The sequence below is a fragment of the Pleurodeles waltl genome, chromosome 1_2, assembly GCF_031143425.1.
Source record: "Pleurodeles waltl isolate 20211129_DDA chromosome 1_2, aPleWal1.hap1.20221129, whole genome shotgun sequence".
In the NCBI taxonomy this organism is placed as follows: Eukaryota; Metazoa; Chordata; class Amphibia; order Caudata; family Salamandridae; genus Pleurodeles; species Pleurodeles waltl.
Genome location: NC_090437.1, coordinates 489,838,763 through 489,855,235, shown reverse-complemented (window position 1 = coordinate 489,855,235; position 16,473 = coordinate 489,838,763). Strand labels below are relative to the sequence as shown.

Genomic DNA, 16,473 nt, shown 5'->3' with positions numbered 1-16,473 from the left:
CAGCCACCATTGACAAGCAAATGTGCACACAACATTTACAGCATACATGCACAAATATTTATTCATACATACACACTCCCCCCAAATGTTTTTAAAAGTTTAGCGGACTACGATGGTTACAGTGGGTGGTGGGGGGGAAGCCTCTTTGGTTCCTGGAGGCTTTGGGTAAGGGAATGCTTGAAGATCCACTGTTTCCTCTCATTTACTGACATTATCAGAGGTCAGTGAATGAGAGGAGGATCTTCCCTTTCTCGACACAAAATGGGCCTGGGTTAGTGAGACTTGCTGACCCCACCCCACTCTTTGATGAGGTGTCAATGATGGACAGTCAGCTCTGGATACTTCAGAGCTTAAAACTGAAGTGCCCAGGTCTGATTCTGTCGGTGATGCGCCCCACTCATCGTGAGGGGGAGGACCTTCCAGCGCATTGCTGTGCTGAGAAGGTGATGTCCATCAGTCCGTGAAATCTTCAGTCCGGTGAAGCTCAGCTCAAGCAGCCAAGCACCTGTGCATGTACAGAACCTGGCTGCCTAACTTGAAAATGAAGAGTGTCTGTCAGGCTGACCTTTGCTCTGCCTGGGATAGACACTTTGTGCTTTGAAAAAGGTCAGGGATGGGGCCTCTCCGCCCCTAACAACGGGCCACACATTATACAATGAATCTGAATGTACTTAATTTACAAATAAAGTGATTATTCTATGCCTCCAGTATGGATACAAGTCATACGTTGGACATACCTGTCATAATCACATCCATGCCACACTTTAAGAACAAGTAATTAAAAACATGCATGTGCATTACAATAAAAGTACAAATTATTGTCTTATACTATTGTGAAAGGCACGTAAAATGCAGATGCTCTTAATGCCTACCCTTGTTTTAGGTCGAGGTTGGGCTTGCTTACATAGTGATGAACATTGATATGTGCAGTCGTTAAACTAATGTTTTCTCAACATTAGTTATAAAGGACAAATGAGTGTGCTGGGTGATGCAGGAAACTCACAATATCTGTTTGAAGACAGATATCGTAAGTATTGTGGTGTGGCTGGCATGTCCACTTTCTGTTCTTCACAGTAGCACGTGCAATGAATGGTCTTGGGGGTGTGTGTGTGTGTGTGTGCGTGTGTGCGTGCGTGTGTGCGCACACACTAGAGCAGTGGTGTTTAAAGCAAGTCTTGGAGTGCTAGATCCATGAAAGATTTTCATGATATCAATGTAAGATGCATATACATACACTAAATGTAAGTGGTAATCATTTACAAAATAAAGCTTATCTGGAAAATTAGGCATTATCGCAGCTCTCCTGGACCTACGAAGGGGACGGTCGTCCTATAGCATGTCTTTCGCTCCCCCGATTAGATATTTTGTCACTGTGTTTCCTATGTTTACACTTGTCCCAGAAGAAGGAGGGGGTGTTCCGAGTGCAAAAGAAAAGGTGTAGCCCATCAAGAAAAGCAGCCAATTTCTGCACCTGCAACAAGAGTGGAATATAGCCATTTTTGTTTTCCAACGTGCACAGAGTATGTCATTTTAGCTTTAAACTTTTCTGAGTCACATAACACAAGTAAATGATCACCCTTGTTTTATGACCAAAAAGGATACTGTCTCTTTAAAACAGCATTTACATTCCAGTGGTTGATACAGACTTTAAACACTCATTTTCAAGGCAAAACCAGACCAAAAATGGCAAAGAACGTGTGTTTGAGCACGCATTCCGTGCGTCCTACGTGTATTTTGGAGGACGACATTTAACTGGTGGGTACTTTACTCTAGAAAACCGTGATGAGTATAAATCTCATAATGAAAGTGCCAATGGTCTTGTTTTCAAATATCTTCCAGTTTTGCTTTTCTTGTTACAGAAAAGTTCTGAAAACTGAATAGTGTGTAAGGCTACTGGAATGTAACATGTTGGTAGGAACCCAAAGTCTGTCCTACTCGAACGAGGGGAAAAACGAAAATAAAGATATGGAATTTCTTTTTTTTGGACATTTCTTTTACAGCATTCTACGTAAGCCAAAGAATGGCCAGCATAAGGTGCCGGCCCCAAGGTTAGCCGAACAATATTTCTTGAATTCATTGTGTCTTAAAATGACTTGAAGGTACCATGGTCTCGACATTGTAAGGAACAAAGCAGAACTGTAAATGAACTGGTAATAAAATGTTTCCGTTATTACTTTTCATGTATGGGAAAAAAAGTGGGGCGCCTGTATAGACACACCCGATGAGGTGGTTTAAGATTATTTGTTACTTTATTTGTATTTTTGCTGCATCTTCTGTTTTCACTGTTGACTCTTGCATCGGTCCTTGTGTTTAAAAAGGGTGATGTGCTACTGAAATGATTTTCCTTGCAGAGTTTGTGACCAATGTTTCCTTTGTTTCGAAGCATGATCCTTTTTCCCCATCCCTCTATCGGGATCTGAATGTAGAATGGCAGCCACTTGGGCTTCTTGTTTGACCTGCCTACAGTTTCCAAAGGTGTTAAGTCAAGGAAAATTCGGATTTTAATAGTGCTCGTCAGAATGCTTTGGTGTTCTAGTGAGGGCATTCTTTCTCCTGTGAATTCTTCATTGGAAACTATAGTCCTCCCCCACCCGAACATTACTGCTGTAGCTTAGGCACCTCCCCGCCCTGACCCAAGCGGGTCAGTGGCATCCCATGCCAGCCCCAGGCATTATTGAGTTGTTTCTCAATTCTGTGATGCTGTTGAGAGCACTGCGTAATGAAGTCCCTTTTGAAACTACCACCTTCTTGCACATATATTTACCCAAAACATGTTAAGTCAAGAATTAAAGAACTCATTTTTGCTCTGTATACTCAATCTGAGTACTATGTTGTGACACTATGGTGCAAGCCTTTTGTTACATGATGTATAGTAGATATGTAGGGCACACTTATTTCACATGATTGATCATGTGCTGCAGTATCCAGTGGCTGTTAGTGTGCTCTCAATAAAAATGAAATCAGATAGACTGCCTTTAGCGTGCAAGATCTATGTATAAATGGAGACATATCTTTTGATTTGCTCTCATGTCCTCCTATAGTATGGATCGCCCCGGAGCAATAACAAGGGGGTGTTCCCTCATTTGCATGGGAGCGTGACCAACATGGGTGCAGAGACAAAGAGGCTGCTAGCAGGCACGGTGACTGTGTGGGACATAGAGGTGGCACAAAAGGCACCCTTTGGAAGGGAAAATAAGGATCCCAGGAATTCCAGAGGCATCCTCATGCAGGCAGGTGCTGTCACTCACGGTGCTCCCCAGAAGAGGGATCCCACCTGGGCTGGGTTACCCTCTGCTTTGAAAGTCAGATCAGTGGTTTCAAACTGCTTGTGCGCCCAGTTTGTGCCTGCACTGTGAAGAGCACATTTATTGCGATGGGGCACGCTGTCCAGTGTCTCTGTGTTTCTGTCTGTCTATACTACCCTGTAGCTATATTTTTGAGCTTGTTATTGAAATATAACATTTGCCCCTCCCCCCAAAAGTAATTTCTTTTCTGAATGTAGATTAATTGCTACCCAAAACAATGAGGCACCCCATCATTAAACCCAGGGCAGGTGTATGTTTTTTCCCCTGGAACACAATCATTTCATAGAAGCTTTATAGAGACAAGAAATCCGACACAGAAGTGGACTAATTTGCTGCATCTAATTCATTAGTTCCATATCCCGAATATGTTAGTACTCTCAATATATTTTTATTTTTGGTAATGTTTCTTCTACATTTTGAAGGCATTTTTATAGAAAATCTACATGTAGAGCAGAAAAACTACGAAGACAAATACGGGAGCAAGATGGTAGCAAATTGTTGTGTTCCCGATTGACATTGGATGTTGGATACATGGAGTATTATTATGGCAAATGAAAAAGAAGGTTCAAATTCATGGCACAAAAGTGGCATGTTGAGCAATAGCCTAAACATTGCGATGCAGAGGCTCCACTGCAGAGGAGGAAGCACCGCAAAAGAATACAAATGGGGGCGTTGTGGCACAGGAAGGAGGCAGAAGAGTAGCAGTTTGGAAGCTGCTTGGAGACAGTCGTAAGCGGAAAGTCAATAGGAAATGTGATTTTTGGTGGATGGGGTGCTGAGGGGCTTTGAAGGTTGTCTATGCCAAGAGATGTAGAGGTGGATCTGATAACAGCCCCAGAGATCCAAAGAAAGTGTTGCCCACAATGTCAAGGAGTGCAGAGAAATTCAGTAGACCAAAGGTAAAGGTGATGAGCCGGAGGAAGAAAAGGTAGGTTGTTGAATCAGTGTTGCCAGAAGAATGACATCTTGACTCAGATACGCATAACAAGTAGTGCAAGGGAAGTTACAATGCAAGTTGACTGTGAAAAAGGTGTTTGGCGATCTTAAAGTCTGATCCGCAGAGTCAAGGTTTACAAAGTCAGAAATTCATTCACATAGAAATACTCTCACATTTGGAGTAGATTTCCAACTGTTATGGGGTTCAGAAAGAACAACGCAGGCATTCCTAAAATTATAGCAGTCATAGATTTCCAGAAATCTGGGACTCATCAAAATGTATTTGTGTGGAATTTTCAGATAAGTTCTGCTGGAGTAAATGATGCTAAAATGTGCATTTACATACTGAACATTTTCTTTTCCGGGTGGGAAAACATTTTTCACTGTAGAGAGCCTCTCCCAGTTAAACCTCCCAGATGGTATTGTGTTTTAGGTGAGATGGGAGGGAGTGAAGGAGAGGGGGAGAGAGAAATGATGAATATCCATAAACCTGAACGTTTGTGGATATTAACTGCAGGATACGGAGCCGCTCCTTATGGAATGCCCCCATTGTTGCCCATACACCAGTCAGTATGACTGGACATTCTATATTCGGAACTGCATTTTACAAGAATACAATTCCTGATTCTGTGACAACTTTGGCAAATTCTTTGATTGTGCATCGAAGTAGACCATAGGCTCACAAAAAGTATTGCAAATCAGGTCCTTAAATAGGAACAGTAGAAAATTAATGGGGACAAACAAGTAGTAAAGTATTCCAAGCCAGATTTTGGAGAAGGAGACTAGACAGTACAGTGCACATCAGAATGGAAAAAGTATTGAAAAGAAATAAGAAAATGAAGAAAGAAGAATATATGTTGCACGTAGGTCAACCACTCTAACAGAATTTCTTTCACAGTGGGGTTTAATGAAACCTTAAACAACAGTGATGAGAAAATGTCTGCTCTTTTTGTCAAATAGATATATACTTAAGACCAGGCGCGGCTCGGGGGAGGGAAAAGGGGCGGGGAGGGTTGGGGGGGGGTGGCACAAAAAAAGAAAAAGAATAAAAATGAAACTTACCTTTTTTCCCACAACGCTCTATTCGCTCTGCTCCTCCATCTCAGGCTGCAGGCAGGCACAGGCTCCCAACCTGCCCTGCCCTCCCCGGCAGACTGGGAGCCTATGCAGGCTCTCTCCAGCCCAGCAACTCTGTTGGAGAGAGCCCTGTGCGCATGTGTGTTTGGCCGGCCCCAGACAGCCGGCCAAACATACTTGTGCAGTGAGGGGGGGAGTGCTGTGCACTCCCCCTCCGTTCACGTCACGCCTGTGCCCCCGCCCACTTTTAAAGAAACAACATAATAAACTGAGTTTATTATGTTGCTACTATAACATTTTTGCGGCTCCTGCTGCTGGCAGGGAGGCGACGCTCCTCCGTCCTAGCAGAGAAGCAGCCCTGTTTAAGACAACTTATGGTTCTTTACTAATATCACATAGTAACCTACATTGTATACTGTGCACTTATGGTGAAGGAATATTTCAGTTACAAACCAGCCCCTGTTAATAACTCAATTTCGTCAACAATGTTTAAGTACAGCGCTATAACTACCATATCACTCATTACAGCTCACATGACCTCATTGATACTCCAGGCAGAGCAAAGGATGAAGAACCTGTTCTATCCCGTTTGTACTTCATTGAGGGCCTGTGCCTCCTATTCTCATGGGCTAAAAGTGCACCTGTATGGATGGCACACTGTGTATGACATTCAGCATTGTCCTTTGCCCTCTGCCTATATGGATATTGAGCATGGCCTTCATCAGGGCTGTTTAAGATTCTTTAAGTGCACAGTTTTGTGTGCTACATATATGTCAACAGGGTATTATGAAAGCGAAGCAGAGAATGATGAACTACATCCAGCGCTATAGGGCATAAAGGTTACAGCTTTAGAAAATGTCTTGTGAATTTGACATACAAATGCAGTGGGCATCTAGTTCATGGTCTGTTTTGTGAATGTTAATTTGATGGCCTCAGAAACGTGTGATTGCATGGATACAAATAAAAGTGGATTTCAATAATGTTTAGATTTTGGATCCTTACTACCGTGTCCCTTCAACTAAAATTCTATCAGGGAATATGCAATTTATTTAGGGGTTCGGAATGAAATATTTTGTTCACAGTTTGTAATGCCAATAGAACAAGTCCGGAGGCATTCGAGGCTGGCACAGAGCACATGCCATTGTTCATAGCCTTACCTTTTGCCTAACCCACAGCATGGCAGTAGGCAAAAGCCATTTTTTCTGGGTACCAGGGACAAGGGATGGCGTTCCACGATGAGAATGCATGAAAAAAGCGCTTCCTGGAAGTCCCATAACTGCCTGCAGCTTAACAGTGATAAAACTGATATGTTGCTGTTCGGCAAAACCTACGCATACCGGTCGGACGACTGGTGGCCATCCAAAATGGGCATCACCCCACAACCTAAAAAGGTAGTAAAGAATTTAGGCATCTTAATTGATGATAACCTCAAGAATCACGTTGGCTCCACAGGCATCACCTGTTTTGGAATCATGCAAATGCTTGGAAAAGCATTTCACTGGTTACCTCTTCACACAAGAAGACCCCTTACTCAGGCTCTGGTGGTCAGTCGCCTGAATTATGGAAACACCTTACTGGTCGGAGCCAAAGAAATACTACTGCCAAGACCTCAAGTAGTCCAGAACACTGCTGCATACCTAGTTTGTAAACTCCCTCAGAGTCTACTCTTAGATCTCTGCATTGACTTCCTATGGGGAAAATTGTTACTTTTAAGCACCTATGCTTGGTACACAAATCCCTATCAGGCAAGGGCCCTGCGTATCTCCAGAATAAACTTCCTCACTATCTCCCTACAAGAAATCTGAGATCAAAAGATCAGTTCCTGCTTTGCTTCCTCATTTGCACAGTCCAATACAGTGGCCGTTCTTGCTCCTATCTTGTTCCATACCTCTGGAACAAACTTCTTCTGCACATCTGTGCTTGTCTTGAATTTGCCTGCTTCAAAATACTTCGAAAAACCTGGCACTCCTAATTTCTCAGATCCTTCTGTACATGCCTTACCTGTTCTGAGATGTTCCTTCGGGTCTCATTCGCAGCGTTATATTAAGTACATGTATCACAGCATGCCCTGTGTCGAGTGTGCATATGTGCTGGCTTTCAGAAATGATTATAGCCATTTCTTAAAGGCATTTAGTACAGAGTATGACCCAGTACTCTCGGAACATTAACTTATTCTACGTACCGTGGATCCATGATCATTTTTATTTTAACGTTTTCTGTAATCTGTGAACCATGATTGTAATTCATAGGTATCTATACACGTCTTATGTGTGAAACCATGATTAAGGTTGCCACTTGGATGCCATGTGTCTAGGAATGTGAACAAGCCCACAAATTAAGCAACTAAAATGCAGTCACTTTTTGGGAATTGAAGGGACAACTGAACTCCCTCTGGTATATGCCTTGTCCTTCCTCGGTGTTTGGGTATGCTTACCATGTCACCTCATGATCCTATAAAATATCTTTTTTCAAAACGAGTTCTGTGGATCTCATCTCCGATCTGAGGACTTCGACACGAATGTCTGAGCAAAATTGTCCAGTTCCTGGCATCTAAGTAATGGCAAGCATGTTTTAATGTTTTGGCCACCAACTCAACACAAAAGTTTATTATTTGTTTTACAAAAAATGCTAAATAAAGTTTTACTACACCAAAAATGTTCGCACAGCAGTGCAACCTCTTTACTGGAGGTATGCTTGTGTTGATGATTAAATATCCCTGTAGAATTTATAATGAGAAACCTTACCTTTTGTGAACCACCTATGATAACAACCACAGCCAATCACTATTACGTGGTTCAAAATCAATGTTAGGTGGCTAGATGTTTTTTAACGTTTTGTGCACATTTAGCAAACAAGGCAAAAATTATAAGGTGGCACTGGAAAAGAGTTATTTGATAGCCACTGCCTTTTTCTTGTAAACATGGCATTGCCAGTCTTGTCAGAAAATCTATGACTTGCTCCATAGTTCTCTAATTTAAACATAAAGTGTTTAGCTTCAAAGTTTCAAAAGTTACTAAAATCACTGACCTCACACTCTCAATTATTAAAAGTTAACTCCTCTGTTAAGTGTCTGTCTGTTTCAGGCATTGAAAGAAGTGGTAGGTTTGGTAAACCTGGTAAACCTACCTAGTTGATGGACTTAGGGAAACTGAAAACTAAATTTAATTCAAGCAGGGTAGAAATATAGTTTCCTTTCTTACCATGAAATTGTACTAAACCTCCTGCTTCCAGAGGCCTCAAAGTGTGAACTGATTGTAAACTTGAAGTGTAATACAAGTTTTAGAACATAATTGGGATGCACGAGCCATCAATGACCTTTTTAATGATAAATGCATAAGGTGGTTTTCTGCAGAGTGCAACATCATAAATGTTTTACATAATGTATTTTACTCTGGGGGGAAGAAAGGAGACGGTTAATAAAATGTTACTCTTGTGATTCCATTCAAAGCAAATCTATTATTTTCTTTTTTTAAAGAATCCTACATATTTTCATGGTGTTTGGATATCTCTTGTAACAGTGTAATAAAATGGTAAACAAGCCAGGCTGTGTGCTACAGCACGATAGCTGAAGTGCTGCAGAGGGTTCCCACTTGCTGTTGGTATCGGGTGAGTACCAGCATGCCCTTATATCCTCGTGAGCAGCCTTGATCCACTAGCGCAGGCATGCTGATACCTTCAGATCAGTGAAGTCTGCAGCACCATGCAATGGACTGTGACAAGGGAAACCGGGATATCCGCAAAATGATCGTTAACAAAATCAACAAGCATTTTCATTTTGAAGGCACAAATGAAATGAGTAATGCCGGACCTCAAAATGACTGAACAGTAATCAATTGTTACTTCCACATGCATGTCGATAGAAAAAATCAAATTAAGAGAAAAGGAATACCATCAAAGTTCTTTGTAAGAGCTTATTTGTATCATTGCAGCTGTGACATCTACTAAAAATTAGGACTGGTGGACAGACTTACCCGATGTCCATGTGTAGCACATATACCCGATTTTCCAAATTCTTATTAGTATGTTCTGAAAAATGAGCTGGTTATGACCATTGAAAACAATTGTTTAGTTTCTGTGTCGGTATAAAAACATATGTTTTCGTTTTTAACTTTGTTATTTTAGGCTAAATGGTAAAATACGAAGGACTATACAATAAAACACACACATGAAACTATAGAAATAAAAAATGTTCCACAACGGGCTATTTAAAAAAGCTATAAATATTTATGATGAAAATATCAAGCATGTAATTCATGTAGAGCTTTGGCTTTACTGTGGTGCTAACCCAGCTTACCAACTAAGTGGTAATGTTGGTTTTGGAGCTGAAATAACATTACTCTTTTACGAAAAGAGGTAGCAATCCAGAGAGGGAAATGCCATGCAATGTCCATGGTCACTTGTGTGAAATGTAACCCATACAGTAGGAAAAGCCTCTAAACGAGGCCCTACCCACCTGAAGGGAGAGGGAGACCTGCCTATTCAAGAATTGAGGCCCAAAAGATACACTCTTCCTTGAATCCAAATATTATAACATATAGGATATCCCTTGCCTAACAAAAACCAAATTCCATGTGGATGCCCTATCACCTCAAAAAAAAAAAATATATATATATTTTTTTTATATAGGACCCTCACCCACTAATAGTGGCTTACTTCATCATCAGGTCTCATCCTGGCCCCTAAAAACCAGGATGGGCTCTACAGTATTTCAAGAAGCGCTTTTGATATAGTATATGACTGGGGAATCAGGAAACTAAAAATAACAACACCAGACCCAGGTATCTCTTTATTGATGGTCTAGAGGAATATCAATAAAAACTTCTCTCCAGGGGATTCTTAAGACTTAATAGTCCTATTACTCTATGCTCGTCATCTACATGTTTTAGCCTCTATCCTACGCCTACTTTGGTCCAGGGCTTTCATCAGGACGAACCCTGATAAGGTATATTGAATTTTTTTTGCCTGGCATGCAACCCTACTTTGCAGGCAAAATGAGTATATTTAACTCACCACCTCACAGGCCACTGCTTCCACTCGTACTACTCAGGGCAACGAGCTGGGCAAGTGCGGGGCCATTTTTGGTACCCTGATGCTTAGTACCCTTGATGACTGTGTGACAATAGGGACATGCCCGCCCGTATGTTCCCATGGCTTCCATCCCCTCCCCTTTTAATGTGTCCTCTAATTGCCCCTCCATCTGCCTCCTAATATTCAATCAATCAATCAGGGGATTTGTAAAGCGCACTACTCACCCACGAGGGCCTCAAGGTTCTGAGGAGAGGAGAGGAGGGGGAGGTGCTGCTACTGCTTGAACGGCCAGGTCTTGAGAAGTTTCCTGACGGTATGGAGGTCTTTGGTCTGGTGCAGGTGGGTGGGAAGAGTGTTCCATGTTTTGGCTGCAAGCTGTGAAAATGATCTATCGCCGGTTGTAGTTCTGCGGATGCGTGGGATGGTTGCGAGGGCGAGGTCAGTGGAGCGGAGATGCCGGGTCAGGGTGAAGGAGAGTCGTTTGAGATGTTCTGGTCCGGTGTTGTGCAGTTGTAGGAAAATGGCTCCCTGTTGCAGTTACCCCCCACTTTTTGCCTGATATTAATGCTGACTTGACTGAGAGGTGTGCTGGGACCCTGCTAACCAGGCCCCAGCCAGTGTTCTTTCACTTACAAATGTACCATTGTTCCACAATTGGCACATCCCTGGCACACAGATAAGTCCCTTGTAAAGGTACCAGTGGTACCAAGGGCCCTGTGACCAGGGAAGGTCCCTAAGGGCTGCAGCATGTGTTGTGCCACCCTAAAGGACCCCTCACCTAACACATGCACACTGCCATTGCAGATTGTGTGTGTTGGTGGGGAGAAAAAGACAAAGTCGACATAGCATCCCCCTCAGGATGCCATGCCCACAAAATACTACCTGTGGCATAGGTAAGTCACTCCTCTAGCAGACCTTACAGCCCTAAGGCAGGGTGCACTATACCACAGGTGAGGGCATAGCTGCATGAGCAATATGCCCTTACAGTGTCTAAGTCTATTCTTAGACATTGTAAGCACAGTGTGGCCATATTAAGTATATGGTCTGAGAGTTTGTCAAAACAAACTCCACAGCTCCATAATGGTTACACTGAATACTGGGAAGTTTGGTATCAAACTTCTCAGAATAATAAACCTACACTGATGCCAGTGTTGGATTTATTACAAAATGCACACAGAGGGCATCTTAATAGATGTCCCCTGTATTTTACCCCAATCCTTCAGTGCCAGCCTGCCACTGAGACAAGTGTCTGACCCCCTGGGGTGAGAGCCTTTGTGCTCTCTCAGGCCAGAAACAAAGCCTGCACTGGGCGGAGGTGCTTAGCACCTCCCCCCTGCAGGAACTGTAACACCTAGCAGTGAGCCTCAAAGGCTCAGGCTTCGTGTTATAATGCCCCAGGGCACTCCAGCTAGTGGAGATGCCCGCCCCCTGGACACAGCCCCCACTTTTGACGGCAAGTCCAGAGGAGATAATGAGAAAAACAAGGAGGAGTCACTTACCAGTCAGGACAGCACGTAAGGTGCCCTGAGCTGAGGTGACCTCTGCCTTTAGAAATCCTTCATCTTGGTTTTGGAGGATTCCCCCAATAGGAATAGGGATGTGCCGCCCTCCCCTCAGGGAGGAGGCACAAGGAGGGTGTAGCCACCCTCAAGGACAGTAGCCATTGGCTACTGCCCCCCAGACCTAAACACACCCCTAAATATAGTATTTAGGGGCGACCCTGAACCCAGGATATCAGATTCCTGCAACCTGAAACAAGGAGAAGGACTGCTGACCTGAAAGCCCTGCAGAGACGACGGAGAAGACAACTGACTTGGCCCCAGCCCTACCGGCCTGTCTCCAGACTTAAAGAACCTGCACAGCGACGCATCCGACAGGGACCAGCGTCCTCTGAAGCCTCAGAGGACTGCCCTGAACCAAAGGACCAATAAACTCCTGTGAACAGTGGCTCTGTTGAAAAACAGCAACAACTTTGCAACTTTTAAAGACCTCACTCTTCCTGCCGGAAGCGTGAGACTTCACACTCTGCACCCGATGCCCCCGGCTCGAGCTCCAGAGAACCAACACTACAGGGAGGACTCCCAGGCAACTGCGACCTTGTAAGTAACCTGAGACAATCCCCCCTGGACCCACACAGCGACACATGCAGAGAGAATCCAGAGGCTCCCCCTGACTGCGACTGCCTGTAACAAGGAACCCAAAGCCTGGACGAAGCACTGCACCCGCAGCCCCCAGGACAAGAAGGAACCAAACTCCAGTACAGGAGTGACCCTCAGACGACCCTCTGCCTAGCCCAGTCAGTGGCTGGCCCGAGAAGCCCCCCTGTGCCCTGCCTGCACCACTAGAGTGACCCCCGCGTCCCTCCATTGATTCATATACAAAACCGACACTTGCTTTGCACACTGCACCCGGCCGCCCCTGTGCCGCTGAGAGTGTGTTTTGTGTGCCTACTTGTGTCCCCCCCTGTGCTCTACAAAACCCCCCTGGTCTGCCCTCTGAAGACGAAGGTACTTACTTGTTGGCAGACTGAAACCAGAGCACCCCTGTTCTCCATAGGTGCCTATGTGTTTTGGGCCCTCCTTTGACCTCTGCACCTGACCGGCCCTGTGTTGCTGGTGCGGTGACTTTGGGTTTGCCTTGAACCCCAATGGTGGGCTGCCTATGCCCAGGAACTTGAACTTATAAGTGCCTTACTTACCTGAAAAACTAACCAAAACTTCCCTCCCCCAGGAACTGTTGATTTTTGCACAGTGTCCACTTTTAAAATAGCTTATTGCCATTTTAACTAAAACTGTGTATGTTACTGCTGTTATTCAAAGTTCCTTACTTACCTGTGTGGCGTACCTTGCATTTTACGTATTTACTTCAAATCTTGAATCTTGTGGTTCTAAAATAAATTAAGAGAAGATATTTTTCTACTTAAAAACTATTGGCCTGGGGATAGGTCTTTGAGTGTTTTCCTCAGTTATTGCCCGTGTATGTACAACAAATGCTTAACACTACCCTCTGATAAGCCTACTGCTCGACCACACTACCACAAAATAGAGCATTAGAATTATATAATTTTGCCACTATCTTACCTCTAAGGGGAACCCTTGGACTCTATGCACACTATCTCTTACTTTGAGATAGTATATACAGAGCTAACTTCCTACAGCAGTGCTTTGTGAGCGTGGGTGAGGAGTTTGAAGGTGATTCTCTTGTTGACTGGGAGCCAGTGCATGTCTTTCAGGTGGTCTGTGATGTGGCATTGGAGTGGGATGTCCAGGATGAGGTGTGCGGAGGCGTTCTGGATGTGTTGCAGCCTCTTCTGGAGTTTGGCCATTGTTCCTGCATAGAGGGCATTGCCGTAGTCCAGTTTTCTGCTTACGAGGGCTTGGGTGACTGTTCTTCTGGTTTTGGTGGGTATACATTTGTAGATCTTTCAGAGCATGCAGAGGGTGCTGAAGCAGGAGGAGGAGATGGCATGGACTTGCTGGGTCATGGATAGTGAGGGGTCCAAGATGAATCCTAGGTTGCGTGCGTGGTCGGTGGGAGTCGGAGTGGTTCCGAGAGTGGCAGGCCACCAGGAGTCATCCCATGCGGAGGGGGTGGAGCTGAAGATAAGGACTTCTGCCTTGTCCGAATTGAGTTTGAGGCAGCTGCTCTTCATCCATTCGGCGATGGCCTTCATTCCTTCGTGGATGTAGGTCTTGGCAGAGTCCTTGGTGATGGAGAGGATCAGCTGGGTGTCGTCTGCGTATGAGATGATGTTGAGGTTGTGGGATTGGGGGATGTTAGCGAGCAGGGCCATGTAGATGTTGAAGAGGGTCGGGCTGAGGGACGAACCCTGGGGTACGCTGCAGATGATTTCGGTGGCCTCCGAGCGGAATGGGGGGAGGCGGACTCTCTGGGTTCTGCCGGTGAGAAAGGATGTGACCCAGTTCAGGGCTCTGTCGCAGATTCCAGCATTGCTGAGGCGTGAGCGTAGGGTGTGGTGGCAGAAGGTGTTGAATGCGGCCGAGAGGTCCAGGAGGATGAGGGCTGCGGTTTCGCCGCTGTCTGGTATGGTTTTGATGTCGTTGGTGGCGGCGATGAGGGCGGTTTCGGTGCTGTGGTTTCTGCAGAATCTGGATTGGGAAGGATCCAGGGTGCGGTTCTCCTCTACAAAGTCGGTTAGTTGTCTGTTGACAGCTTTCTCTATTACTTTTGCCAGGAAGGGGAGCAGGGAGATAGGCCGGAAGTTCTTGAGGTCCTTTGGGTCCACCGTGGGTTTTTTGAGGAGGGCGTTGATCCCAGCGTGTTTCCAGCTCTCCAAGAAGGTGGCCGACTCGAAGGAGCTGTTGTTGATCTTCCATAGTTTGGGTGCGATGACGGAGCTTGCTTTGTTGAGGATGTGGTGAGGGCAGGGGTCAGATGGAGAGCCGGAGTGGATGGTGTTCATGATTTCGATGGTGTCATTGACGGGGGTCCAGGAGAGCAGGAGGTTGGTCGGAGGTGAATCTGTGGTGTTGGTGGTTGCCGGTGGGGTCTGGGTGCTGAAGGTATTGTGGATGTCTGCAATCTTGCGGTGGAAGTAGAAGGCTAGGGAGTTGCAGAGGTCTTGGGATGGCGGGATGTCATTGACGTTGGAGCTGGGGTTGGAGAGTTCCTTCACGACATTGAAGAGCTCCTTCTGGCTGTGTGCGTTGTTGTGGATTCAGTCTTTGAAGGCGGTTCTTTTGGAGGCTCAGATGAGTTGGTGGTGTCTGCTGATGGCATTTTTGAAAGCTGTGTGGTTGTCCAGAGTCTGATCTTGGTGCCACATTCTTTTGAGTCTTCGCCAGCTTTGCTTAGATTCGTGGAGGTCGGCAGTAAACGAGAAGGCCTTTCTGTCAGTGCATCTATTGGAGGGATTCTTGATTGGGACGAGAGTATTGGCACAGGTGTTGACCCATTGCCTGAAGTTGCGGGCAGCTGCATCAGTGTCGGTGGTGTCGATGGGTGGGTTCTGGGATAGTGTCACGATAAGTTGGTCTTCGGTGACCTTGTTCCAACTGCGGTGGGGGATCCGTTGTGGGTGGTGGTGTGTTGTGGGTTTCTTGAAGGAGAAGTGGATGCAGCAGTGGTCTGTCCAGTGGAGGTCTGTGGTTTGGCTGAAAGAGACGTGATTGCTGGCAGAGAAAATAGGGTCGAGTATGTGTCCTGCGGAGTGGGCTGGTATCATGACGAGCAGTTTGAGGCCGAGGTTGGAGAGGTTGTTGAGCAGGGTGGCGGTGTTGTTGTCATTGGTGTTCTCGAGGTGAAAGTCTCTGAGGAGTATGTAGTAAGTGGTTGCGAGAGTGTGCTTGCTGATGATGTCGTAATGGAGTCGCTGAACTGCTGTTGCAGGCCGTGGGGCCTGTAGACGAGGGTCCCTCGAAGGGTGGTGTTTGGGTCAGTGTGGATTTGGAAGTGCAGGAATTTGGCGGTGCTGAGGGTGTCTTCGGTGTTGGTCGTGATCCTGAGGGTGTTCTTGTGGATGATGACGATGCCTCCTCCTGCTTTGTTGGAGCGGTCCCTGCGGGTGATCTTGTAGCCGTCTGGGATGGCTATGGCGATGTCAGGCGCTGAGGAGGGGTTCATCCATGTCTCGGTCAGGAAGGCGATGTCTGGAGAGGCTGAGTCGACTAGATTCCATAGCTCTACTGCGTGCTTGTGGACGGAGCGGAAGTTGAGGAGGATACATCTGAGATGGTTGCGTCCTGCCTTGGTGAGTGTGTCATTGGTGTGGAGGCTGGTGAAGGTGCAGTTCCTGCAGGAGAAGGGTCCGCGGGTGGTCTGCAGGAGGCTTGAAGGCAGGCTGGAGAGCGGCCGGTGTTGAGGGTGGCGGGGTCATAGCGAAGACGTGCTTGGCAGCGGTGGAGGGGGACGGGAGCCAGGGGTTCTGGCGCTGGGCGCAGTCACAGCACGGACGGGTGCAGACGGGCTTGCCTTTGGCCACGCAGCGGCCGCCATTAAGTAGGGAGGTGGGGGGGAGGAGGGAACAGCTGCGAGGTGGGAGGGGGACGAAAAACTGCATGAAAAAGGGGGTGGGGCCGGAAAAGGGGGTGGGGGCAGAAAAGAGGCACGGCCACGGGGTTGCAGGGGAGACAGAGAGAGGGGGAGAGTGAAGGTGAGAGAGAGTGGA

At 45.9% G+C, this 16,473-nt stretch overlaps 1 protein-coding gene across 2 annotated transcripts in view; it reads left to right on the top strand.

Annotated features, from left to right (window-relative positions):
- The window catches only part of NPNT (nephronectin), a 211,955-nt gene that overhangs the window by 36,979 nt on the left and 158,503 nt on the right, over positions 1-16,473 (top strand). The window contains exon 3 of one of the 2 annotated variants that reach the window (XM_069241273.1): positions 2,001-2,048. The exons of the other annotated variant lie outside the window; for it this stretch is intronic. Within the exon in view, the coding sequence (XP_069097374.1) occupies positions 2,001-2,048 (48 nt within the window). The remainder of the gene's footprint in view (positions 1-2,000; positions 2,049-16,473) is intronic. 2 annotated transcript variants of the gene reach the window in all.